Genomic DNA, 27250 nt, shown 5'->3' on the forward strand with positions numbered 1-27250 from the left:
GAGTTAGTTCCTAGGGAGACGTTTCCTTCTCCCTGAGGGAAGTGTGTGGGTCTGGGGGGCTGTGCCCCTTACTCTCCTTTCTGCTCTGCGTCCAGGGGGAGCAGTGCCGTCCAGCCTGGAGGAGAACCTGTGTCGGATCTGCATGGACTCGCCCATCGACTGTGTTCTGCTGGAGTGCGGCCACATGGTCACCTGTACCAAGTGCGGCAAGCGCATGAACGAGTGCCCCATCTGCCGGCAGTACGTGATCCGGGCCGTGCATGTCTTCCGATCCTGAGGGCCTGTGCCGGCTTCTGCAGTGCCTTACGGGGACAGAGCTCCAGGTGTCTGGGCCCACAGTTGGCGGCTTGCAGACGGGCAAGCTAACCAGAAAATGCGCAGTGTTCCCAAGACCAGGGCGAGCAAAGATGCTGTGTCATCTCTGGGCATGCCTGTCTTGCTTCAGAGGTACACTGTGCGGCTGGCCGAGCCCCAGGCCAGTGGAAACTGGTACAGGTCGCACAGGCCAGTCCCTGTTTCGGTGATCTTGGGGTGACGATGGTAACTGATGGAGAGGACTTTCCAGAATTTCGACCACATCTTCCTCCCTTCCTCTGCAAACCTAAACAGTCTCACTCCTCCTCCTGTAGCCCGCCCACCCGCCCACCCCCCTGAGCGGCGTTCCTCGGTTTCACCCACCAGGAGTCCTGGTGGGAACAGCTCTCCTCCTCCCCGGCACACCTGGATTCATTTCTGGTCTCTGTGGCTCTCTGTGCTTTAACTGACCTTTGCTAAAGTCTCTTGATACCTTACCTAAAATTCATTTGTTTCTTTAGACCAAAAAGATGGTAGTTTACCAGACCAATAGTGATCCTCCCAGGGACAGAAATTTGGACCAGTAAACTTAATTCTGGTGAGAAATGAAACGCAAATGCAATTGGAAAACCTTCAGTCATTAAGAGTTGCTTCCTTAAACGCTGGGATGGGAAGCTATCCCTCTCCCGAGCTGACCTTGGGAGTCAGCAAAGCATCTGGCTTTCAGACTGCTGGGAGATTCCAGTCTGTGTGACAGTACGTGGGTCACCTCTGCTTCTCCTCCTGGGGTCTGACTTTGTGCCATCCTCAGTTGATGAGGAAAAGGGAAAGCGTTGGGTGGAAGCAGTGGCTCTCTGCTTGGCTTTGACGTCTCCAGTGGACAGCCTTAAACGATTTCCCCTGAGCAGAGGTCGCTCTTGCCCATGGAGGTTTTAAACATGGTCTCACTTGAAGACACAGAGACTTAGGCAAAGGGCCTTACTCTACTCCAGTCAGACAAGCATGTAAGACTGAGCACTCGGAGGCATCAGCCCTCGAGCAGACAGCTGCACGTCTCTGTTCCGCAGGTAGACTCCCATTTCCTTTCTCAGCCTGCTGATTTAGGGGCAGGTCAGGAAGAAGCATTCCCTTGGCTCTTTAGGAAGGGCCGTGCAATGAGTGAGTGTTGTTCTTGAGCCCTCTCAGGGTCTCTTCACCACTGCAAGAGCTCAGGTTTGCTGGAGAAGCTTAGCCAAGCACAAACATATATTCTGTGCAGTATCAGAAGAGCTGTGTGTGCCACCATTACCGTTGGATGAGCTATGCAAACCCTCAGACAGCTGAGGGCTTTGGCAGTCACCCCTACCCCCACCCCATGCAGCTGAGATCTCTCAGACCAGAAGCAGCAATCATGACTTTGGAAAGCAGTGGGAAACCTGTAAGGGCACCTGTTGGTTGGTACAGGATATGCTTAATGCTTTCTCTCCATCAACCACTAAACCACCTACCTTGACATTATACCAAGTCCTAGTGTGATTCTGGGCTACAGCCTTTGTAAGAACTGGGGGAGGGATGGAGATTTCCCTGTAAAGACACCATCTTTCTGCTGGACAGTAAATACTATAGTTTATGGTGCCTACCAGTTTAACAAAGAATTCAGCTACTCCTTAGTTTCACTGTGAAACAGGTCTGCACATAGCAGCTCAGCGACAACCCAGCAATAACTTCAGGGCAGAAGCTGGCTGTTTCCCTGCTTAAAACTTGTTTTCTCTGCTGAGGCCTTACCACTCCCTACCTCCCAGTTTCCCTCTTAGACATAACAATATCCTGATGGTTGGTTTGTAACCTCAGTCAGAATCAGAACTGATGTCATTTACTCTTCTAGGAGAACTTGCCTTTAAGTCTTCTAATCCCTTTTGGTGAAGGTTTCCATTTAGAAGAAAAAGTGTTAAAACAACCTAACCCTAAGCACCACCCCCCCCCCACTTTGAATCTTTATTACTACACCAAATAAAGGCTGAGAATTCTTAAGATCCCATTTCAGTTACTATCTAACCTACGTAGCAAACTTGATTTTTATCCTTGGATGCTCTCTCCTGCCCCTCATGGATCCTTGGTCTTAATTACCATGGAAACATCCAATTCTTCCATTATCCCTTGGCTTTTGCTGATTGTTCTGAGATTTCAGTTGTGACTTGTTTTAAAAGATAGAACAGCTGACTGGTTCATAATACATTGGAATAGCTGGATCGAAACTAGAAAGAATAAGCTGTACAGGAATTAGTGCTCAATGTATATTGTATAAATTTGTTGAAATCTTTTGGACGTGAATGTGTTATTTCAAGTGGCTTATATTAAGATTTTCTCAGACTTACCTGGGTGTTAGACCAAACCCAATTGTGTATTTTTTGTTACAGAGCTCTGCTTTATAATTTTGTAATAAAGTTTCAACATAGATGCCTGTCCGATCTGGTGTGAGGACGCCAGAGGTAAGACTGACATGCGTTTACAAGCCACAGGCTAATCCCAGGCTGTATGCACATAGCCCTGCTCTTGTGAGATTGCGTTATTTTTGGAGATGCTTGGGTCACGTGGCCTTGGACATGGAAAAGCCTAGAAGAGGATGGGAACTGGGCAGGAAAAAGGACCAAACCCAGATAGCAGCATCAAGAGAGTTCAGACACGGACAGCCATCTGGTAGCAGCAGACCTTAAAGATGTGGGTGGGAAGGAGTCTGAGGGCAGCTGGGGTGCCCAGGTGTCTTCAGGTGACCCTGGGAGATGGCTGGAGTTGTGGGAACAGCTGTGTTGGCTGGACTGTGGCTCAGAGGTTGGCCCGGCCTCGAGGGCAGGGTGCCCTGTGTCTCCAGGCAGGTCGGTATGCCTGTCTGAGCAGGTGCACAGGGGAGGGGACTCCTTAGAGCACAGCCTTTGGGAGAGCCGGACTGAGTGCAGATCTGCCCTGTGACTGGAGAAGGAAGGAATCTTGCCAAAAGGGCGTAGAGGCTCAAGGCTGAGCCACAGCACTTTGTCCTCGTTGTTCTGGGAGGCTGACCCATTCAGCACCCAAGGTGACCTCTTGCCTGCTGCCAACCAGCAAGTCAACAAAGGTTCAAAGGAGGGCAGGCCTCCAGCACCCTGCTGGGGAGGTTTAAGATGATGTTGCTTATGGTCTGTGAAGTACATGGATATAAAATCATACATAATCTCAGCAGCAAAGAGAAACATGGATCAGAAAGACTGGAAGGAAACCACACCTTGAACAGTGAGCTGAAGGTAACACACCCAGCGAAGTGAGGAGGGGCTGAGCTCATGACTGAAACGACCCCCTCTGCTGCGTGGGTGCACCCCTCTGGAGACCAGCCAAGCCAAAGGCAAAATCCCGGGAGAGCTCTGTCCAGCTGCTTGGCCTGAGGAGGCTGGAGAGGGGGTGAAAATTTATGTAGGTCAGTGCTCAAGAGGAGCAGCAGCTTTTGTCTCCAGAGGACAGAATAAAAACTGTCTTATTCTCCACAGTGAAGCCAGACTGAATGGTGCCCATTCAGAAACCCCAAATGTCCTGGCCTAGTGTCAGGGTGCCCCCTCCTTTCCTCCTCACACACTGCAAGCAGCAGGTGGGAACCCAGGTCAGACAGGCTGAAGCGACCTTAGCTGATTACCCTGGAAGGCAGGGGGTAGGCAGTGGCCCCTGCTTAGCCTCTTGACTCAGGTATGCTCCAGAGCAACCTCACTTCCAGGGGTCGGACAAGCAGCCTGCAACTTGTCGATAAGGAAAAACAGGATGGACCCTTAGAACTAGATGGAAGCCAGTTCAGAACCAGATGCTGAGGTGAGCAGCCTGCACTCACACCGGAGTGCACACAGTAACGCGCGGGCGCGAGGCTGTGGTGGTGTGTGGCAGCCCTGCAGGCAGAGGCCAGGGCCCACCCTCCCAAGCAGGGTCAGGACCACACACCTGGGCTTCCCAATTCCAGGTCACCATGTGTGCAGCTGCACCTTCAGTTCACTTACTCTTTTCAGCAACTTCATGATTTAGGCGCACTTCCGGCCTGTATGCCTCTAGGGTTACAGCTGTTTAGTTTCAGGGTTTGCTTCAAACCAGCTGTCTGTACCTGCCATGTCCACGGTGAGCGTCATTAGCCTCATGTGACTTGAAGCTGATGAAGATGTAAGTTCAGCTCCTCGGTTGTGTTACCGGCACGTTTCACATGCTCAGCAGCTGAAGGTGGTTGATTCCCGTCAGCCAGTGGTTTCCAGGACGCTTCTTCCAATGCCATAGAAAGTTCTACTGAACTGGACTCGTCTATGCTCAATTGTTTTCTCTTTATTCAAATAAATCCACCTCAAGTGGCACAGGAGCCATTCTCTGTAAGCAGGCTGTGGAGATCTGTCCTCAGGTGGGTTTCTAAAGAGCTTTTTGGTCTTGTTTGCAGGTGGGGTAGGGGCAGCTCCTCCTGAGCCCGTGGCCCCGGAGCCCACACCACCTCCCTGTCCTTCCTTCCTGGTCCCCTCCCTTCAAAACAGGACCCACACACTGTTTAATAGGAGAACACGGAGAAGTGAGACATAAAAATCCATTTTGTTTTCTTTCAGATACAATTTCATTCCTGGCAAAAATGGCCAGGCGGAATACAAGTTTTGCCCACTATAAGCATTTCTGAGGATACTCTTTTAAATACAACTTTAAAAGGAGCTGGAAGTAGAAGGGGAACTTTAACAGCCAGCCTCCCCTCCATTCCTTAATCACTAGAATTATAGGAGGTGTTTGGGGAAGGACACAGATAACTCTGAGAGGGTTCCATTTTTTTTTTTTTTAAAAAAAGCTTTTCATAGGGAAAAAAAAGGTCAAAACCAGCACCCTATCTGAAAGACCTATGTAAACTGGCACCTGACTTCAGTGGTGGCACACAGCAACTCACTCCAGTCTGGAAGACAGTAGGCGGGGCTGGTGGGCTCTGGAAGATGCATAGCTTGGAGAAGACAGCGGCCCCCACCCTGGGTTCAACCGGCCACCCGCCCGCCCCGAAGCAGTGCGGCCGGGAGTACACGCGAGGGAGGGGCAGGCGGCAGTCCTAGCAAGGAGCCACCAGCCTCCGTTTCCGGATACACGCCCAAATCCACTCGGGGGAGACCTGCTGGGCCTCGGGGTTCCTGTCCCCGCCACCCAGCACATGTGTGGCTGAGCCCACGTCAAATTCCTGTACCAGGTCCCCATCGAATGCCACAAAGTAGCGTCTGAGGCGGCTGAAGTCTGGCGTGGAGGGCGGCAGGTAGAGCCGCACTCCAGTGAAGATGTCCAGCAGCACCTGCAAACGCACAGCAGTCAGGGCTGGGCTGGGCTGGGGCGGTTGGCTCTGACCCCGCTCGGGAAGGAGCTGAGAGACAGAGACTGGCGGTCAGGACACCGGGAAAGTGTTTACAGGAGAAAAGGTAACGCCTAAAACCCCCATCCTGGGATTTCCCTGGGTGCTCCAGTGGCGAAGACTGAGCTCCCAGTGCAAGAGGCCCAAGTTTGATCCCTGGTCAGGGAACTAGGTCCCACATACTACAAGTAAGGACCCCGTGTGCCACAACTAAGATTTGGTACAGCCAAGTAAAGATAAAAAACCCAAAACCCCCATCCTCCGGCCACTCCAGGTTATGCAAGACCGACATGCCTTTCCATCCTTGCTGAGAGGAAGAGAAGGGCGAGGGAACGGGTCCCCCACGAGGGACCTGGAAAAGGGGAAGCGCAAGTCTCAGGAACCACCCAAGGACTGGTGGGCAGGGCCTGTGGGCCCGGAGTAATGCTGCCTGACCCACGAGCAGTCTTGTGCGCGCCGAGGGTCCGGGAGCCCTGCTCGTGACTGATGGGCTCCAGGGCTTCAGGCAGGGGAAAGACCGCAAGGTCCTCTGGGTGCCATGGTGACGGTTCAGGGCCTGGGTGTCGTGACCTCCACGCTGACTGCCTCGGGGCGGGGGGCGGGGGTGGCACAGCCTCCCTGTGGTGACCAGATGCCAACACCTCTATCTACCTCTGAGCCAGCAGTGCCTCCAGGGTGGAACCGAGTTACTGGCCTTGGTAAGTGCTCAATAGTGGTTGTCAAACCAAACTGACAACGGAGTAGGAGAGGAGAGGAGGAGGCCGGTCAACTGAACCAGCGCCCTCTCCCGCTCCTCACTGGCTGGCCCTGTTCACAAACTCACACGGCTGCACTCCCACACCCAGGCTGGGTTTTCTCCCCTTTAATGGCAACCGGGATTTGGGACCGGCAGCTGGGCAGGTCCCTGCAGCCTGTTGGCTGCTCTATCTCCTGCCTGTGGGCACAGCTCTCCTTCCTCTCCGCTTGCTGGCTGGCCGCCTCTGCAAGGCAACGAGAGGGCACAGGGTGGAGCCAGCGGACTGCGGCCCTGCCCGAGGCCAGGGTGCTGCTGGAGGGCGGGGGCGGGCAGTCAGCCTGACCACACATTGCCCATCGCGCAGTGTCCAAATGCAAAGGGCTGGGAACACGGGGCGCTCGCCCTCACCTTGGCTTGGCACGGGGTCACATCAGGAGCCTTCCGTTTCACTCCCGCTCTCACAGGGGAGGGCTCTGCAGCTGGCAGGTTGCCTACAGGCGAGAGCTCAGGGTGAGAACCACGAGAGGGCAGAAGCAGTGATAATGGTCCCTGAAGTCAGGGGAGCTAAGAGAAGGGCAGGCCCCTCTGATATCAGCATGGGTGAGATAGGAAGGGCTGTCCGCTGAGCCCTGAGCTCAGAGGCGGCTCATCCCCAGCTCCCATGGGGTCTCGGGGGCCCTGTCACGTGTGCAGAGCAGGAGGGTAACCCGCAGATCAGCGGCTAGCCGTCGGATGCACACACAGCAGGAACGCAGCCAACGCCAGCTGCAGTGGACAGGGGGTCCCAGGACCTCAGGGCTGGGCGGGGAGATGCGGTCCCTGTCCACTCCTCAGTGCCCCAGCCCCTCCCTCCTTACCACCTCTGCTGGTGCAGCCGCCCGGCTTGCCCCCAGCCTTCTTGGCGCTGGTGGGAGGCTGCTTGGGGGAGGCTCTTGGGGCCTTGTGAGGCACAGCCGGCCCTGAGGTGCCCTCGTTCTCCCCACTGCTGCCCCCTGTGGCGGAGCTCCCCTCGTCTCCGGCCGTTATGGCGAAGGCCGCGCGCTCCTTGGACAGCTGGTACAGCTCCTGAGAGGGGGAGAATGTCGCGTTACCCCTCCTTTCCCAGCCTCGGGGCTCAGGCGGTCTGTGTGGTGTCTTAGGTGCCCGGGCTGAGGAAAACGAGGGGAGGAGGACCGCAGCAGGCCAAGGGAGCCGGCCTCCTCGGTGCTTTTCTAGCTCTGGCCCAGTTTCTGGAGTAATCTGCACAGATCACTGTTCTGTTCCCCAGTTCTTCTCAGCAACGTGGAGATTGAAGCCTGGGGGGCAAGTCCTGCCCAGGAGGCTGAGAGACAGGGTCCAGGGCTGCCCAGGGGGCCTGATGCAGGCAGAGCTCTCTCCAGGGGCCGCGCTGCTCCCCTTTTCTAGTAACTGCCCTCCTGGCCCCTCTCAGCATGCTGGAGAAAGGAGAAGGGGAGGACGCAGGAGGTCAGGTGCGCTGGGTGCCAGAGCCAGGAGAGGGGGGAGCAGGACACGCGCAGCCCAGTCGCCGGCACCTTGAGTTGGGGGAGGGTCGTGGCGGACTTCCAGTCCTTATCATCACGGATTCGGGTGCAGCGAGGGAATCGGATGGAGATCCCATCAGCTGTGTGAGCCTCAGATTTCGAGAATTCAGCCCCTGTGATCTCCCACACGGCAGCTTTCTGTCAGGAGAAGTCAGGTCATTCACTGGTTAAGTAGAAAACACCTTCCCATCAGGTAAAAGCAATGCTGATGCTGCTGTTTAGCTGCTAAGTTGCGTCTGACTCTTTGTGACCCCATAGACTGCAGCCCGCCAGGCTCCTCTGTCCATGGGATTCTCCTGACAATACTGGAGTAGGTTGCCATTTCCTCCTCCAGGGGATCTTCCTGATCCAGGGACTGAACCTGTGTCTCCTGCTTGACAGGCAGATTCTTTACCACTGAGCCTCACCTGGAAGCCCAGCTAAAAGCAACAGAGCACAGTTACAACTGAAACAGCAGTGGATAACAGCAGGGAGACAAGTTCTAGCCCCACTGCCGATGCTGTGTGGCCTAGGGAGCCCTGTTTCTTCCCTGGGCCTCAGCTCTCTGTCAGTGCAGGAAGGACTGGGCCAGGCCGCGTGCGACTCGAGGAAGGAGAGGCCCTTCCTGTCTAGTGAGGATGCCCCTCAGTGTTGACTGGTCTTTTCTGTGCCTGTCCCCTGGCTCCCCATCCTGGGGTGGACTGTCAGCGATGCTGAGATGACGTCTCTGTGGCAGTAGAGTATGTACAAGCTCATTTTGGGGGCTGGAGGACCCCCGGCCACGGGATAATACCTTTGGGTCTGGAACGATGAAGTCAGGGTAGTAGATCTTATTGATTTTCAGCCAGTTGGGTATCTTGCTGGGATCCTAGAGGAGAAAAGATGCTGTCCTGGGCTGTTGCCAAAACAGGACTTAAACGCGCTCTTGGTTGCAGGCTTGTGAGAAGAGGTGACTTATCACAAAAGGCTGCCCCTCACCCCTGGCATCCTCCCTGCCCAGAGAGGCTGTGGCCTGGATGGCACACAGGCCAGTTTCCACAGGGTAGGTCCTCAGAGGATTTGAGGGCCTAACACTGCTCCTATGCAAGCAGCAGCCCTTTTCTGTGGAGACAGACAAACGAGACCTACAGCTTCCCCGCCATGCCCCACAACACTGCCCGTCTCAGAAATGATGGCTGGTCCAGAGGCCAGGGCCCCAGGGCCCCCTCACCTTGCTGATCTTCACCATGTCCAGTTCCGTCTGCAGGCGGGCGAGCGTCGCGTCGTCGTGGCCTCCTGCACACTTGGTGACGGTGCACCACTTCTGGCTGCTCGGGTCATAGCAGCCCATGAGGAAGATGGACATCATGCCACCTGTGGGGAGGAGGGACTGGGCTGAGGGTGGGGGGGCACCTGCCGGCCCTGTGAGAGGCAGCCTGCGGAGGAAGGGGCCGGGGCCTCAGCGTCGGAGCCCTGGAGATCACCTGGATCCACACTAGCCGTGTGAGGTTAACCCTTTTGAGTCCCAACTTCAGTGAATTCGGGACAGTCACACTGAATGCTGGACTAAAAGGAGCTGAATGGCGTCTGGCACCCAGGAAAAGATGCCACGACTTCTAGTTCCTCAGACCCCAGCTTCCCCTCGTTAGGAAATGGAGATTTTCCCTGAGGAGAAAGCCACCAGGCCTTGGAGAAACAGTGGCTGGTGTCTTTTTGGGCCGGTGAGCTCAGCGCACTCTCGCCTGACCTCTCCCTGCCTGGGTCCGCAGCGCTCCCTGTTCCTGCCTGAGGCAGCATGGGCAAGGTCAGGGCCCCTAAGCCAGAGCTCCAGACGTCACAACTGGCCGTGCTAGCACGTCCAGCCAGGAAAAAGGCCGGCCTATGCCTTGAGTGGTGCCTTTCAAAGAAGCACCATCCCAGGGGCCAGAGGCCACCCTGACCTTTGCTCCCTTGCCCGTAGAAGGCCCCAAGCACCACCAGGTCAGCTGTGTCGGCCATGGCACCCTCGTTCAAATAGTCTTTCTTCACTTTCAGCCAATGACGCTTTCCAGGCTCATATGTACCCTGAGGGGAAGCAAGCAAGAGAGAGACCACAAATGAGAATGGAGGCTCTCCAAGGGTGGGTTTTTTTACCTGCTCTCAAGACACCCTGGATCCGTCGCAGTGCCCTCCCACTCCATCAAGGCACTCAGGACACAAAAACAAACCCAGCCTTTACATCCAGAATCCTGCGAAGGCACCCCCGCCAGCACCTCAAACTGCCACAGCCACGTCCTGGCCAGGGCGGAAGAAAGCAAAGGATGTGACCAACTTACCTTCACGTCCTTCAGCACCAGCCCTTCCAGCCCCTCTTGGATCACCCTGTTGATCATGTCCACCAAGTCGGAAGCTTTCTGGGGGAGAGCAGGAGAGACACTGAGACTGATGTGAGAACAGAGAAGGGCTATGGAAGCGAGGCAGAGGTGGTTCCTTCTCACACACTAGCCAAGTGCCTGCTGCAAACACCCTGACTTGAATACAAGGAACACAAGGGCCAGCAGAGCAGGGACCAACCAGAGCTGCTTCAGCGGCGACTCTGGCGCCCACCTGGGAAGGGCCTCTCACGCCCTGCCCTGCCAGGTGGGGACTAGCACACGAACACCGGCAGAGCCTGGCTTACTGTGCTTTGCTTTACCACATCTTGCAGATACTGTATTTTCCTTTTTTTTTTTAAACAAAATGTCAGATAATGGTAAGCATTTTTTAGTAGTATTTTTAGTTAAGGTATGTACGTTGTTTTTTTAGACATAATGCTATTGCACACCTAATAGACTGGAGTGTTAATGTAACTTTTCTATGCATTGGGAATTCATAAGTTATGTGACTTATTTTCTTGTGATACTGCTTTACTGTGGTGGTCTAGAACCAAACCCACAGTATCTCCAAGGTCGGCTCGTATCCACAGCAGCCTCCCTCTTAAGAAAATAACTAACACTCATCCTCCCAACCACGTCTGACCCATGCGGTGTTCTGCTTTGTTTTCAAATCACGAGGACACTGCCGAGGGTGGGATCCTCACTCACTGTGACTTGTTTCATTTCTGAGAACATGATCCGGTTGGGAATCTCCACCATGTTGTCATGAAGAAGCTTCCGCCGCTCACACAGAGGCCTGAGGGGGACAGGAGAGCTGAGGTCAGGCCAGGATGTTCCCCACAGCTCTGAGGAGAGGGGACAAGGATGGAGTGGCTTCCTGAGAGGCCTGGGTCTGCCATGGCTCCGGGCCCTCGTGCCTATCAGTTCTGCCCCCCCAGGGTGACCAGGGCTCCACTGGGACCAAAGACTGATGGTATGAGCTGCGGCACAGAGTTACTTCATTGTTATAGGTCCTGTCTCTACCTCCTCAGCCCAGACAGACTGTGTAAACCCTGGTCCCGTTTGAAAAATAACCCTGACTCTCCTTCGCTGCACCCTGTCTCACTCCAGGCCCCAGGTGGGCTGTGCTTGGGTCAGCAGGCGGACAGGCCCCAGGACCTCAAGCCCAAACCCCAGCTCCTACCCTGGCAGTTCTGTCTCCCCCTGCACACTCAGGGCTGGAGGCGGGGGTGGGGGTGGGGGCAGGGATGCCTCTCTAAGGGAGGAGGGGGCCAAATGGTTTCTGGGACTCAAGAGGTCAAGACTGTGAGTTATCCTGAAGGTGGTCCCAACCACACAGCCTGACAATCCCAAGCTTCTGGTTGTCAGCCTCTCCCAAGACTAAAGCCTCTGAACTGAAATTCATCTGCCTTATGCACCCAGAGGCGCTTCTGAAGAGGTAAGGAAACCCTTCAGTGCTCGTAGTCGGTGTCTCGTCAAGAGTCCATTCTGCCTCGGGTGGCGGGGTTTCCTCTGACTTAAGCTTTCAGAGTCAAGATCTCGTCAGCATACTGGCTCTTCCTAACACTGAATGGGGAGCCGGCTGTGCAGTGATTGTGCTCCCTCTCGCTCCTTCCCACTGCAGCTCCTGGGCCCAGAGGCACTTGCACCAGCTCCTTGCCCTCTCTCCTTTCCAATCTCGGGCCCCCGCCTCCCTACCCAGGAATCAAAAATAGACTCCTCACCTATCCATCAAGCTGACATCATTGAAGTAGATACAATCAAAAACAAACAGGCAGACATTGGCATCCTGGAAGGCAGCTTTCTGTAAGGGAAAATGAGGTAGCAGGTACATGAGGGACACACGGGAGAAGCAGTCCACTTTCACAGACCCTCTGAAGTGTGTGGTACATAACGCGTGTTTGTGCTGTGAAGCCCCTGGGCCACAAGGGCACTTGGCAGACACATCCTAAGTGGAGACTGACCCAGTTATAAGCCAGGTGCCACTATAAGCTCTTCTTATGCAAAACACAAAAACAAAACATACCCAAACTTAGGGCTAAAGTCAGTACCAATCCAAAGATGAAGCTTGACCCTAAGTCAGCGACACAGCCCTCTATGTCTGGACTGAAGGCACACTCACGCACACACTCACTCTTGCTCACTGGGCCTGAACCAGTACCTTGTGCACTCCCAGGGTCCCAAAGGGCAGTGGTTTGCCTGTCCTGTTGTCGATCAGGAGCACCTCAGAGTCCAAGATCATGCTGTGGCCCCCAGGGAAAGCCCGGGGGATGAAGTCCTTAAAGTGGGCCACCTGGAGGCAGAAGGGTCACTCAGAGGGAGCCAGGACACAGAGAGCTAAAGCTGGGCCCCGAGGGAACACGGAACACAACACATGCCAGCCTGGCTGATGTGCAAACAGACTTAGGTCTTGGCAGCTGGCCAGACAGGAACAATCAGCTGTTTCAGGACCTCGGCCCAGACCCTGGAAGAGGTCAGCTCACCTCGGGGTCAGTTTCTATTGGCTGCAGAGAATTTGCAGGAAAAAGGAAAAGATTGAAGGTGAAAATGAGGGGAAGAAGGGAGGCAGACAAACATGGAACAGAGGGAGGGAAGGTGGGCAGGCGGGATTCGTGCAGGAGAACAGACTAGTGGGAAAAGGAGGGAAAGAGAGAAATGGACTCCCTTAGGAGCAGTGAGAAAAATGAGGAGGGTCTTCACTAATGCTCGCAAAGAGGTCCTGCTCAGCTCTCAGAAACACTCAAAACTGACGGCCTTGCCTGATTGCCCAGGCAGGCAAGGCTGGGCAAGGGTGTGAGCGTCCCCTCCCCCGGGACTCTGAGCAGACAGAAGGGGGAGCAGGGACAGGAGGGCTACCCATGCCCCAGCTACCCGAGCCAGCTGTCCCCACTGCTTTTCCCTGGACAACCCCCAAGGGCTCCCAGAGGCCCCGGGAGCTGAGAAGGGCTGAGGGGCGAGGTTCTGAATGCCCCCTGATTAAGGGCAGAAGCCGGGGTCTCAGAAGCCCCCATGGGACTGTGTTTACGTCTGAATGTAAGCCCCTGGAGGCACAGAACTTCCGTCCTTTTTTGAAATTTTTCATTAAATGCTGGATGCCCACTACCTTCGACAGTGCCTGGTATAAACCCTTGATAAACATCTGTTGAACAGGGGACTTCCCTGGTGGTCCAGTGGACAAGACTGTGCTCCCACTGCAGGGCGCACAGGCTTGCTCCCTGGTGGGGGAACTAACATACTGCATGCTGTGTGGCGCAGACACAACATTAAAAAAAAAAAAAAAAGTTGAATACATTAATGACTGACTGCCTAACAGTTCTTTGTACCCGAGCCACGACATAGCTCAGGGGGAGCACACAGGACCTAGAAAGGCAGACAACAGGCACCAGCTAAACTCGGTGTCCTGGTGTCACTGCCCCTAGGCTCCACAATGGCTGACCCCCAGCTACGCTCTCGGGCTGTTCCTCCTGAGCAGCCCCACATTATTGGAAGATTCCAAAAATGAATAAATCAATACATTCTTCTATTCAACAAATACAAAACAGATTCTATTTTGCACTAGAGCTGAAATGGCAACGGAACACAGGCTTTGAGATCCTTAGAGACAGGTAGAAGAGTCCTGGCAGAAAGGAAGGGCTCCGTACCTTGTGTGGCAGGACGGGCTTGAGACTGCGGCTGAAGTAGCTGAAGTGGTCCCCCTTCTTATGCACCTGGACTCGCTCCCCGTCATACTTGATCTCAGAGAACATGCCGTTTGGACACTTCTTCATGGCATACTCGATGGACTTGCAGGCCTCAGCCTTGGGGGCAGGGGAGGGGGAGACAAGCCTGGAGACTTAAGGTGCTCTTCCCAGAGAGGTGGCTCGGCAGGGACAGCACGAAGCCCGGGGCCCCTCAGCCAGAGTGCACCCTCAGGGCAGGAGGGAGTGAAAAGGCTGGGCAGCGTCCTATTCTGATATATTGTTTTCACTTTATGAATGAGAAAACGGAAATTCACAGAGGTTATGTGCCCACTTTCTTTGATACAGCTAGTGAAGGGCAGGAATGAGATGTGAATCTAGACCCAACTCCAAAGCCTGGGTGGTAACCAGGAAGCCGTGTAACCGATTGTTGCTGTTTAGTCACTAAGTTGTATCTGACTCTTTGACCCCATGGACTGTAGCCCGCCAGGCTCCTCTGCCCATGGTGTTTCCCAGGCAAGAATACTGGAGTAGGTTGCCAATTCCTTCTCCAGGGGATCTTCCCGACCCAGGGATCAAACCTGCGTCTCCTGCATTGGAAGGTGGCTTCTTTACCACTGAGCCACCAGGGAAGCCCAGTATAAGTTATGCCATGCATCAAATGAGACTGTGGAACAGATTCCAAAAAAATTCTTATAAAAATCAGAAAGTCTACTAATGGAGGTGACTGGTCCTGTCCTTCAAGTGGAGATCTTACTATTTTGGTGCTGGCTATCCCAACACAGAACCCTAGACTAGGACTTCAGGAAAACACCACAAGGCTGTTTCATAGAAAGCAGTGTACCCCACTGAAAGAATACAAAGGCTCTCAGAGCAGGCACAGCGGCAGGCGGGGACTGTCCTATTGCACAGGAAAACCCACGCCAGAAAGGAAATCCCATTTATCATGAAACAAGCAGAGGCCCAAGGAGAGCTGGTCTTCATTCCTTAAGCTTCTTCTCATTCCAGAAAAAAAAGGAGAGCCAAAGTACCCCCTCACATGAAGGCTGGCTATGTTACCAACTCTCAGAGCTACTTTGGGGCATGTCACAGAGACTCAGGAGTTACTGCACACATCCCTGACTTCAGGAAAGATGACAGATGAACTGCTCAGGGTAGACACTTCAGACACCATTCACGTAAGAAAAAAGGATCAAGAGAGACTAAGGACCTCACCTAAGATTCCACAGCTGGCTGAGGGCAGAGATGGCTGAGTTCTCAGGTTTTTCCACTGCTCACACTATCTCCCCCTCTGCCAGACTCCCCCAGGAGAAACACCCCCTGCAACTCTACTTTTCCTTCCCCCAAATCTTCCAGCCATCTTTCTTGCGGGGCCTTCACTATCATACCCTCTCAGATCTCACAGGGAAGGGTAGTAACCTCACACAGGAGCAGAAAGCAGGGCAAGAGCAACGTCCTTACCAGCATGGGCTGCACTGGGGTCATCAGAGAGGCCTGGACACTCAGAGCTCGTCTCTGGCCTGGCTCCTTCTCCACCTCCTGCTCGTTGCGGAGGACCCGCTCCACCACATCCTGCAGGTTGCGTGAGGCTTTGAAGGCTTCATAGGCATTGGGGTCTAGCGCATCTAGCCTGCCGAGGCCGACAGGGGCAAGGAAACAAACACCACTGTTCTTGACCTTACTGCTCTAGATAGCAGCAATATGCTGCAACGTATCATGTCCAGCAACAACAGGACATAACCGCTTCCCCATATATTGGGACCCCATGAATCCCAATATATGGGGAAGCAGTTATGTCCTATTGTCTAAAGACTGTCACAGGAGAAAAAGATCTTGGAAAACTCAGCTCTTTTGAGATACCATGCTACCTGGATGCTGCCCGACCAAAGAGGGGACTGGCGTGGGCGAGCAACTCATACTTATTGGACATATTCCCTGTGTTTGATTCTAACAACTCTGTGAAAAGGGTACTATTATCTCCCTTTAACATGAGAAAATGGAGGCTGAGCTAGGTCAACTGACGGGTCCCACAGGAAGGACGGCGGCAGAATCAGGACTCAAACCCAAATCGGGGCTTCCAAGTCTCCGACACCAGCTGACAACACAGGGAGTGGGCAGCTTCCACCATCGAGGACTTGGTACTTACACGTGTTTTGCCCCTGAGTTCATCTTCAGGTCATGCTTGATCAGCCTGATGATGCACTTAAGGTCATTGGCTGTACACCTAGAGGGATGAGGCACATGCAACTGACAAAGTTCTGGACTCCCACACCTTCCCTCCTAGTGATTCTGTCTCCCCAGGCCCATCCCCAGTGGGCAGTGCCCCACCTGGAGGCGATATCCTGCAGGGCCTGTTGCTGCTCATCCTCCTTGGTGAGCTTGGAGAGCCGCAGGAGGAATTCGTCCACCTCCTGGATGGTAAGGAGGCTCTTGGCAGCTGGAGGGAAAGACTTGCTCTGCTCAAAGAAGACTCTGATTGTCTCTGACACGTCACCCTGTCTCCAAAAACCAAAATACCATGCAGCAACCCCAAAGTGGCCGTATATAACCCCCAAGCCCTCATGACTACAGGTGAATTAGAGATTTCAATCACCGCTCCTGTCCGAAACTCACAAATATCAACTTCACTGTTTAGAGAATGTATCCCACCCACAGCTCCTGGAAAGAGCACCTCCATCCACCACAGGATCTGGCCGCCTGCCTCAGCTGAGAAGTGATGTAAGAACTAATGCAGGGTCAAGCCAATGTGAGTCCTGTTAGAATCTGAACTACGAGACAGACACAGTCATCAGATTACGGGGGTGTTTGGACAGCAACTTTCTAGATGTCAAGGCTGGAGTCATGAACAAACCAAAACTGAATGGCAAGCCCAAGTTATAAGGGGAAAAAAAAGCAAGGAAAAAACAGGGCCCAGAGGGAACTCCCTGCTAGTGGCTAAGACGCTGAGCTTCCAACACAGGGGTCACAGGCTCGATCCCTTTTAGGGAACTAAGACCCTATTAATACATGCCACATGGGAAGGCCAAATAAAGGCCTAGAACAAGAGCCCCTGGAGAGAGAGTGGGAAGTCGAAGGTCCACCCTCGAAGTCTAGGTCTTTCTCTCAGGCTCAGCAGTAATCTAAGTCCAGTCTTCAGAACCTGGTGAAACGAACAGCTGTAGCCTCCCATTCAACTCCTCTCATAATGAAAGCTTGCTCAAGTGGGTTTCAGTTTTCTGAAACAGTATGTGCTCTCCCAGGAAAAAAAAGAGTGCAGGTGACTGGCTCCGCAGAACCCCACTTGGAATCCACCTACCCTCCCCTTTCTCTGACCTGCTCTAGGTCTCGTGTCATGTCATCTGAGTTGCAGTTAAAAATGCGGCTGAAAAGCTTCACAATCTGCTTATCATTCAAGTTGTAAACACTCTTAATAACACCCGGCAGCAGCAGCTTCACTGTTAGGTACACGTCACCGTGGAAACCATCTGGAGGAGACAGAAGAAACCTTTCTTGAGACATGGAGCTTAAACAAATAAATACATAAACTCAAAGAACCAAAAGAGATGTCTGCATTGCTGGCCTCGATGCACAGGCCCTCAGGGGAGGGTGTGCGTTTCACCACAGCAGCAGAGGCCATGGCATTCGGCAGCTGGGGGTCTGTGTGTCTGCCTCCCCGTAGCCCCTGGATGAACTCCTGCAGGGCAGAGCCATGACTTTCACTGTTGTGTTCCCAGTGATGGGCACATCACAGATGTTCAATGATCATTTTTTAGACGAATGAAAAAGAACACAGTTGGGAGATTATATTCCAAGCTGTGCAAGTGTCTCACAAAACCCAAATCAAACAGGAGAGTGAATTTTCCATTTGGTCGAATGGGATAGGTTCTTCTGGCCTCCTAGGGGGCAGAGTAAGGAAGGAAGAAAGATGCCCGTGTGTTTGGAACAGATCTGGCTACACAGTGAATTTCAAGACAGCAATATAGCAGAGCATTAAACCAAGCACAAGGCCTGTGCAACTGTTCAGTTCACGTGCCCATAAAGCTGGCCATGACTCTGAGCTCTCGAGAGAAGCCCATCCAGGATGCTTGAGGCCCACCTCCTGCTGAGCCTTTCTGAAGGAAGTCCTGGATGATCTGGGTTTTCGTGTTGTAGCTAGGATTTTCAGCCACCATGGCACACAACTTCCGAAACTCACGCAGCAGACAATCCTTGTGTTTCGGGTCACATTTGCTTGAGGACAGACTTGTCTTAGGGGTCTTAGGGGTAGGGCTGGAGTGGGCTTCCCCAGAGTTGTTGGGCTTGGCTGTGGGAGAGACAAAAAGGGAGATGATTCGTTTTGCCTTGCTGAAAAGGAAGCAGGAGAAACTCACAGGCACTCTGCTGTTCTCTATGTGTAGCTTCACTTAATCTCCCCAAAGAGCCCTTTGGGAGCAGATATCATTGGACTATTTTGTGGGTGAAAAAACAGAGGTCAAGTGATTTCCTCAAATCTCCCAGCTATTAAGAGTAAAGAAACAACCACCTCACACTGAAGCAAAGGACCAGCTGATGTGTATTTCTTACATGAGTGCTGACTGAAGAACAAGGGCCATTTTCAAGCCAAGAGTGGTCAGGATGATTTCAGAACAATTGTAAAGCTGAACCCAGAAAAGGTGGAATCAGGGAGGAAAAAGAAATCAGGGACACCTTAGTTACTCTGAAACTACTGCTACTGCAGATTGTTGGAACTGGAAGAAACCTTAACGATGATCTAGTTCAACCTCTTCTTATTGGTGAGGAGACCAAGGCCTGAGGAGAGAAGCATTCCCAGTCGCTCGCCACTAGCCCCCTGCCCCTCCCCATCACCCCCATCACCACTTTTTCTTCTTTCTTCTTATAAAAACAAAAGGAGGCTTCCCCCGTGGCTCAGTGGTAAGGAATCTGCCTGCAATGCAGGAGACTTGCAGGAGACCTGGGTTCAACCCCTGGGTCAGAAGGGACTCCCTGGAGAAGGAAATGGCAACCCGCTCAGCATTCTTATCTGGAAATCCCTGTGGACAGAGGAACCCAGCAGGCTACAGTCCATGGGGTCACAAAGAGTTAAGACACGATGGAGCGACTAACAACAACAACAACAACGGAAAGTTCTAGATTTGGAACTTCCCTGGTGGTCCTGTGGCCAAGACTCCGTGTTCCCAGTGCAGGGGCCCAGGTTTGATCCCTGGCCATGGAACTAGATCCCACAGGCTGCAACTAAGACCAACACAGACAAATACATAAATAAAAGCTTGAAAAAAGGTAAGCAACAAGGGGTACTTTTCTCCAGACACCCAAACAAGTGAGCCTGTTACCTCCTTGTGACCATTTACAAAGTAAATTTCACCCTGAAAGCTTGCAGCAGACAGCCATTACCACGCTGTCTGCTGATATAAGTGTCTTCTTGCCTGGGGTTTGTAAATTAGAAATCTATCCTCATCTCTGACCTGGCATTTAAAGAGGACTTTAAGGGACAAAATCTCCAACGTGTCACTGTTCGGCAGCTTGGAAGAAATAGAACACCCGCCCTCCCTGAAATTCCCTCCTGAGAACCAGGCTATTCCAGAAATACACCTGAACTCTTCCATATTTCTATCTTTGGCTGACCACTAGGCAAAAACCAAGGAAACCTCAGAGTTTAAAAATGATAAAAAATCGTAGAGTCAGGCACTGTTTTTGCAACTTTCTCTTCTTTATTCTTGTGAGACACCGTGGGGTCCACAAGGCAGGTGCTGCCATTCCCACTTCACAGATGACGCCACAGAGGCTCAGACCAGGACCCAGGTCTTCTGACCTCAAGTCCGGGCTTTTTTTACTCATACAGAGCAATCTCCTCACACAACTTCTGAGCTCCTGAGTTTTGACTTTATTTTCTTTAGCTGAGGCAGTCAAAAGAATGTGTCCAAATAAAACAGGTAACAAGGTGGAGGGTAAAAAAGCACAGGTATTGAAGTTAAACAGACTTCAGTGTAACTATTAGAAACTCCATAGTGATGCTGAGCACTGGTCTCCTCATTCATAAAATGGGCCTAATAAAAGTACTCCCCAACGTTAAATGAAGAACAAATGGAACCACACAGGCAAAAGCCCCAGCCCAACACCGTCTGCTACACAAGGACATGCAGGACATCTCGCTCCTCTACTTTCATCTCCGATTTGGGCGAGTGGAGGGATGCAATTCCTCACGATTCTTCCATTATCAAAAAGCAAAGATGGGACTTCTCTGGTGGTCCAGTGGCTAAGACTCCATGCTCCCAATGCAGGGGGCTGAGGTTTGATCCCTGGTCAGGGAACTGGATCCCACAGGCTACAACCAGGACTTCAAATGCCAAAACTAAAGATGCTGCATTCCACAGCAAAGAGGAACAATCCCGTGTGCCACACTAAGACCTGGCGCAGCCAAATAAGTAAATAAATGTTAAAAAAAAAAAAAAAAACCCCAAACAAGGAAGTAAACAGCAGGTTGTAATAATGTCTGATCCATGTAAGCTACTTCAAGGGGGAAAAAGTCTTGAAAGAACAAACATCTTTTTGCTGCAACAGAGATTAAAATATACAAAGAAATGCTATACATTGTGGGTTGCTGAGAATTAGCTGGCCATTACCTCTCTGCTCAGATGAAAGCAAATTACAGTTGACTCTTGAAAAACATGGGTTTGAACTGCATGGGTCCACTTACACACACAGTTTTTCAATAGCAAATAAGTACTATACAATCCGCAATTGATTGAATCCAGGGATGCAGAACTGAGGGTATGGTGGAACCATGCAGAAAGTGGAACCTCGGATAAAGAATTTCAACTGCGCAGGGGATTTGGAGCCCCTAACGCCCGTGGTGTTTAATAGTCAACTGTATTAAGCAGGCTAGATGGCACAGAATGGTCACTCTTAACCAGAGTACCAAATTTTGGTCTCCCGGGATACCTAATTAAAAGGACTGCAACAGCTCACGTAGCCCTAACCTATCTTACCTGAAAAGCCAGAAAACTTCCGGGGATTGGAATTGGTGACAAATGAGGCACCTTTCACTGGAGATGCGACCTGGCCAGTGGCTGTCAACTTCGCCTGGACAACAGCTTTCTTCTTTGGTGTGCTTGTTGCCTTGGAAGACAGATCTGCAGGACCCCAAAAAGAAGGGAAAATATCTTTCAGTGAAAAATCCCTGAGAAAGCTTTCAAAGACTCTATCAATTGCTCTCACAGCCTGGCTAGGTAAGTTACTACCATGGTATTAATTGAAAGGTGACTGCTGGCTGGCTGGTCGTCTTGACTGGAAGTAACAGGTATTAGGGTATTGGGGAGAAGGTGTTCTAGGGACAAAAGACCCAGTTATTCTTTACTTTTATTAGTAACTTAAATATCCATCAATACTCTCCACCCCTATCTCACATATAAGCTTCAGATTATTCAGAGGAAGTCAGAAATCATGTGTCAACAGATAAAATGTGAGGACCTCAGCTTATGGAATTAGCCCCAATTTAAAGATAAACAAGAAAGTAAAATGAAGTTGGATAAACAGAGCATGTTGATCTGGTACGTGCAGGAAAACTTGCAGCTGCTGAGTACTTGAGCTGTGTGACAGTTTAACTCTCCCTCGTATTTTTCTTCCTCTGAATGAGCTGGGTCCGGAAGTAATAAAGGGTGAAGCCAATGGCTAAGGCTGGGCAGGGCGGGAGGGAGGCTGGAAAAAAAAATGTATTAGTTTTCTCCCTGAAGTCATTTTCCTCTCAAAGAAAAAGGACAGAGGTCCATTCTAGTCCCCCTATACTGACTAGAACTAAACTGAAGACATGAATATTACAAAGACACTGAAGGTCAGAAAGGACTAATTGGATTTATCAGTGTCAGATTTCTAAAATATGCATACACTGGAATACACGTGTATGTGCACATATGTTTTTGTGTATATACAAACACGTATTTTCCAGTTCTGTCTGCTGAAAGGGCCCAGAAGCAAGGATATCTCATGCACCCAGGGCACAGAGCGTCAACATTTTTGTCTCTAATGCCATTTCCCCCACTAACAGGAACAAGGACTCTTCAGAGAAACCGCTGATTTCACGGCTGAGATAGGTAATCCTAAGAGTGAGCATACTGTTAGGCCAGAAAGCAAGGGAGTACTTTAAAACAATTTTTAAAAAGTGATCTGGACATCAAGGACAAAAACTAGCTCAAAGGGGTTCCCAACTGACCAAATATGGGACAATTTAGCACCAAATTAATAAAGTACAGGACAATGATAAGCCACCAGGAAAAAGTAGCAATCTGAGTCCATACAGAAAATAAGTTGAGAGAGAAAAGGGAGTAGTGTAGGTACTCTTTTCTTCAAAAATGTTAATGTCATAAAAGAAAACAAAGACCTCAGAGATGTTCCAGATTAAAGGAGGCCAGACTCGACAACTCAGTGCAATACCTGATCTTGTATCAGGATTCCATACTGAAGGGAGAGAAAAGTTATAAATTATCTGATCAACTGACAAAACTAGAATACAGACGGTAGATTAAAGCATTATATCAAAGATAAATTTACTGGTTGATAGCTGTATTACAGTCATGATATCCTATTCTTAAGATATACACATTGAAGTATTTAAAGGCAAAGGACCATGATGCATGCCCAAATGGTTCTGGGGGGAAAAAAGTCACCTGTGTGGAAGGAGAGAGTAACAAAGAGAGCGAAAGAGTGAGCACAAACATGAACACAAATGATCAAGCAGAGAGCAAAATGTTAACAGGTAAATCTGAGGGAATTCCCTGGAGGTGCAGGGGTTAGGACTCTGCACTCTCACTGCTGAGGACCTGGGTTTAATCCCTGGTCAGAGAACTAAAATCCCACAAGCCTCACAGCACAGCCAGAAAAAAAAAAAAAAAAGGTGAACATGAGCATTCTTTGTACTATGTACTATTTTTATTCTTGCAACATTCCTGAGTTTGAAGTTATTTCTGAACAATAAACTTAAAGATAGGATGAAAGAAATTGGGCTCTACTCTCATCTCGTGGCCTCTCAGAGCCAGTAAGATGAGAAAGCAGTATTCTCCAGCCCACCTGCAATGTGCTGACTTATCTGCTCTTTCTCATTCTCTTCCAGCTCTTCCCAGCCTTCCAGCTCGGTGAGGTCCTCAATTTTTTTTGTGGTGGCCCGGGCCCGCTCCAGTTTCTCAAACATGCATTTAATGTGGTACCACTCTTTCATATCGCCCCCCGACTCTGAAAAGGGATTGGGCACCACTTTGCCGATTCGGCATACGCCCTTGACAATCTTTTCCTTGCATTTTTTGCAGCCAGCCGTGCCACGCTTGGCGTAGTCCACACAGAAGCGTTGCTCTGCCATCTCACAGGGGCCACTGCAGAGTCCCACATGCGACCCTGGCAAGTAAACAAGGCAGGTGGCACGTAGTTTTAGGTTGCTTTCCTGGAAGGACGGAACAGGCTTTCTTCTCTGGAGGAGGTGGTATCCACAAAAAACTGTCTCTGACCACCGGCCAAAGTGTCTTATGTCAGGCCGGCGATGTTCTCGGAATAGGCACAGTTCTTTTTTCCTGAGTACACGGAGAGTTGGTGGGAAGAGGATCTTAAAAGCCAAAGTCATACAGCTGCACAGAAGGGGGAGAGGCAGAAAAGTGAGTTACAGAGGAGCTTCTAATTTCCTCAAAGGCTGACATCCTAACACAATAATCCATGCTGATCAACCAAACATTTCCTAAAGTATGAAGGATTTTTTTTTTGGCTGCTGTCTGATCCCTGAACAGAAATCGTACTGGGGCCTCCTGCAGTGGAAGCTCGGAGTCTTAACCATAGGACCACCAGGGAAGACCAGGTATGAAAGATTTATTGCCTACAGGATGAACAATTCCAGTACAGGAAAATTCAGTCTGCAACAGGATGTTCAATTACCTAACTGAACATTTAGATATTATTTAATGTATATCTGCTGCTGCTGCGCTAAGTCGCTTCAGTCGTGCACGACTCTGTGCGACCCCATAGACGGCGACCCACCTAGTAAATCACAATCGAGAAAATTCAAGTAACATAAAACCCTTTCTCAGGCCACCAGTAAACCCTAAGCCTTAAAATGGATGGTGACCCTTTAGCATTCGGTTCAGTTCAGTTCAGTCGCTCAGTCGTGTCCCTTTAGCATAATAAGATTCTAAAGTTTCTTTTTAATCATCAAGAAAAATTACATTGGGAGTTCCCTGGTAGCCTAGTGGTTTAACTGCCATGGCCAGGGTTCAAACCCTGGAGGAGGAACTGAGATCTCGAAAGCCAAGTGGTGCAGCTTAAAAAAAAAAAAAAAGACATTATTTTCAAGAAGTCTTTAATGTGAAATATAAAATATCTGTTATCCTCAGAAAATAATTAAGCCACTATATAGATTTGGGATTTAATCAGAAGCCCTATCTTGAGAGGCAATTAAATGGAGCCTAAAACCTAACCCCATGGTTTCAAATCCTAGCTCACTGGCCAGAAGACCTTGGTAATTTCCTTAATCTCTCAGTTCCTCAATTTCCTCAACTGTAAAATGTGGACAATAATAGTACCTAACTCAGAGAGTTGTCATTCTAAGAATAAAACCCTTATATAGTCAATGAAGCGATTATCCTTTAAGCAAAGGTTCCCTGTGTGCAATTAGCCGGGTTATAACTCTGCAACTTCAATCTGGAAATGCTGAAGTAACTGGACAGCAAGAATCAAAGGAGCTCAATCAATTCACATGGAAACAAGGACCATATCCACATAGTATCCCCCCACTTTCTTTTATCCTTATTTTCTAAAGTATCCTCCCAGTTCCAACTTTCAACAGACTGGGAGTTATTTTCAGCCTGCACCCGGCTTTGTCGTCAAATTGCTTGCGGGTGATAACGAAAAGCAGGCTTTACTTGCTGAAGTGAGACGTGATGCAGAGAACAGCAGGTAAATGGGAATCAGAGACGCGAGCACAAGTGTGACCGTGCAGTTCTGGGACTATGTTATCTTTTGAGAATTTCCCTTAACTTCCCCGAGTCCGCTTCCTTATTCCTAAGACAAGGAAAACATCTACCTCAAGGGAAGGGGGAAAATGACACTGGGTCCGTGGATGGGCGAATGGGAGTGGGGGGTAGGGCTCTGAACTCCCTTGCAAATGTATACAAAAGGTGCGCATTCAGCCTTGTACGTTTTGGGGGAGAAACAGTCAACATTTTCAAGAAACTTCACAAAGGGCTCTGTAACCCCTAGATGCTGAACCACAGAGTATGTGAAAGTAGAGCAGGCCCGTAAGAGGCGCTCAAGAAAAAAAACAAAAAACATTAGGGTCCACCACCTTCCTGCAAAGCGATTTATGAAAAGCCGCCTCCAGGACTCCAGGAGCCGGGGGGAGGGCACCTAGCCGCGCCCTCCCCTCCGCAGGGTCTGGGAGGCGCTGGACCACCAGGAGGCACGGAGCCGTTTGGGGAACCCTGCCTGGCTCACAGGCCCCCCGCGGCCGCCACTCAGCATTTCCTCAAAGGGAGCCGAGAAGGGAAACCGTTGAGGGTCGAACGCAGCCGGGCCGGGAAGTGAGAGCCCCGCGGCCGCTGCTCCCGGAGGGGCCTCCCCTTTCGGGAGGGGGCACCGGCTCCCCGCCGGGGCCGCGGGGAGGGCGGGAGGCGGCGAGGCCCTCGATGCGAGCCGGAGGGGCGTCCAGAGCACAGCCCCGGGCTGGGCTCAAGGGGACGCGGCGGGAAGAGAAAGACTCCCGAGCTCCGCCCGCAGCGCACCGACTCGGGCGGCGGCTGGGCGGACCCGGCCAGAGGAGCCCCGCTGGGGCGCCCTGCCTCCCCGGCGTGGGGCCGCGGGGGTCCCGGGAGCCAACCCCCGCGGGCTCCCGGGGGGCCGCCACGTCACGGAGGGTGTGCCCCGGGGCTCTGCGAGCCGGCGGGCGGGGGAGGAGACCAGGGGGCTGGCTCCCGGGCCGCGCCGAGCCCCGCACTCCGGCCGCCCCCCTTTCCCGCAGGCCGGCTCCGCCGCGCCGCCTCCTCACCTGCCTTCCCGGCTCCGGCGCCACCTCAGGCCTCGGACCAGGCGCCCACATGCCGCGCGCAGCCAAGACGGTTGTCGTGCCTGTCTCTTTAAATCCGGGTCCTCGAGCTGGCTGCAGCACGCAGGCGCAGAGGCTCAGGCCCCGCCCTCCCGCAGCCGCGCCACGCGTCCCCGCCCCTTTCCTGCCACGTGGGAGGTGGCGCGGGTGCTCAGAGTGAGGCCCAGGGCTTAGGTGTTGGTCTTTGCGGTTGGTTCGCGAAGTGCCACTGCGGCGGGAGAAAGCGGAGGTCCCAGGATGTGGCGGCGCCCTGAGGCGCATCCTGTTCTCAACTTCTGGGAATTTACCCCACCCCCTTCCAATTTACCCCATTGGCTCTTAATGTTAGAGATTATCTAGTCCTTAAAGGTACTGGTTGAGAGACTATATTGTAATGAGCTTGGGGAAAGCAAAGATATATTGTTTTTCTGCATTCTCTCAGTCTTGTGTACCCCTCAGTCTTGTGGCTAGCACATGGTAAGTATTTGGCAAGTATTGAATTAAAAAGGGGCACTGGATAGATACAGATACAGTATTAAGGAGTCATGGGTACAGTAAACCCTTGATGGTGTGTTGTTTAAGTGTATTTATTTTAAACCTCAGGTTAGCTTTTTTTTTTTAAGGTCAACTTTTTGAGAGATTGTAACGGCTGTTTTTACAAAAGGTTAGCAAACTCAGAGGAGGTGAGAGAACTTGTTCACGGTTTAGGAAAGGTAGAGCAACTGGGCATTGTTAGGTAAGCAAAGGTCAGACCCTGGGAAAAATTCTGTGGTCTGTAAAAAAGATCCTGTCCTTAAGACTCCCGGCTTCCACTGCAGAGGGCGCAGGTTGGGTCCCTGGTGGGGAAGTATGATCCCGCATGCCCTGGAGTGCTTTCAAAAAATTTTATGGGCAGATCATGCCCTTTGTTATGTAGAGGATGGAGAGCCATTAAGGGCCTTAGGAAGCAGTGAGGGAATTAGTCAACCAGTGCTGGCTTGGGCAGATCATGAAGATGGAATGACACAGAGATCAGCATGGCACCATACAAGGGTGCATCACTGACTCAGTGGACGTGAGCTTGATCAAATTCTGGGAGGTGGTGAAGGACAGGGAAGCCTGGTATGTTACAGTTCATGGGGTTGCAAAGAGTCGAAAGACTTAGTGACTGAACAATACAAGGATCCCATAAAAATTCGTGAAGAGGTTCACGTTTTTAAGGAAAGTTTTCTGTTTTTGTTTTTTATTGTATCTCTGTCAAACCATGGAGAAGGAAATGGCAACCCACTCCAGTATTCTTGATTAATTCCCATGGACAGAGGAGCCTGGTGGGCTACAGTCC

The 27250-nt window shown here is 51.5% G+C and overlaps 2 protein-coding genes across 11 annotated transcripts in view; one reads left to right on the top strand and one right to left on the bottom strand.

Moving 5' to 3' along the window:
* Positions 1 to 2730, top strand: part of RFFL (ring finger and FYVE like domain containing E3 ubiquitin protein ligase) — a 77365-nt gene extending 74635 nt beyond the window's left edge. For all 7 annotated transcript variants that reach the window (XM_005220052.5, XM_059878428.1, XM_015458551.3 and 4 more), the window contains one exon: positions 96 to 2730. In XM_005220052.5, the coding sequence (XP_005220109.1) occupies positions 96 to 277 (182 nt within the window). In that variant the 3' untranslated portion in view covers positions 278 to 2730. The remainder of the gene's footprint in view (positions 1 to 95) is intronic.
* A 2102-nt stretch (positions 2731 to 4832) lies between these two features.
* On the bottom strand, positions 4833 to 25957 carry LIG3 (DNA ligase 3). Of its 4 annotated transcripts, none has more exons than XM_005220003.4 (20): positions 25894 to 25957; positions 22941 to 23488; positions 20867 to 21010; positions 17977 to 18183; positions 17214 to 17365; positions 16230 to 16396; positions 16048 to 16125; positions 15363 to 15531; positions 13866 to 14021; positions 12386 to 12517; positions 11949 to 12028; positions 10933 to 11020; positions 10186 to 10263; positions 9811 to 9934; positions 9102 to 9244; positions 8685 to 8759; positions 7904 to 8050; positions 7229 to 7436; positions 6780 to 6862; positions 4833 to 5578 (listed from the first exon to the last, which is right to left on the bottom strand). In XM_005220003.4, the coding sequence occupies exons 2-20, from the start codon at positions 23482 to 23484 to the stop codon at positions 5345 to 5347; spliced, it is 3009 nt and encodes a 1002-aa protein (XP_005220060.1). In that variant the 5' UTR covers positions 23485 to 23488; positions 25894 to 25957; the 3' UTR covers positions 4833 to 5344.
* Positions 25958 to 27250: the final 1293 nt, after the last annotated feature.

Source organism: Bos taurus, chromosome 19 (genome assembly GCF_002263795.3).
Source record: "Bos taurus isolate L1 Dominette 01449 registration number 42190680 breed Hereford chromosome 19, ARS-UCD2.0, whole genome shotgun sequence".
Taxonomy (NCBI): Eukaryota; Metazoa; Chordata; class Mammalia; order Artiodactyla; family Bovidae; genus Bos; species Bos taurus.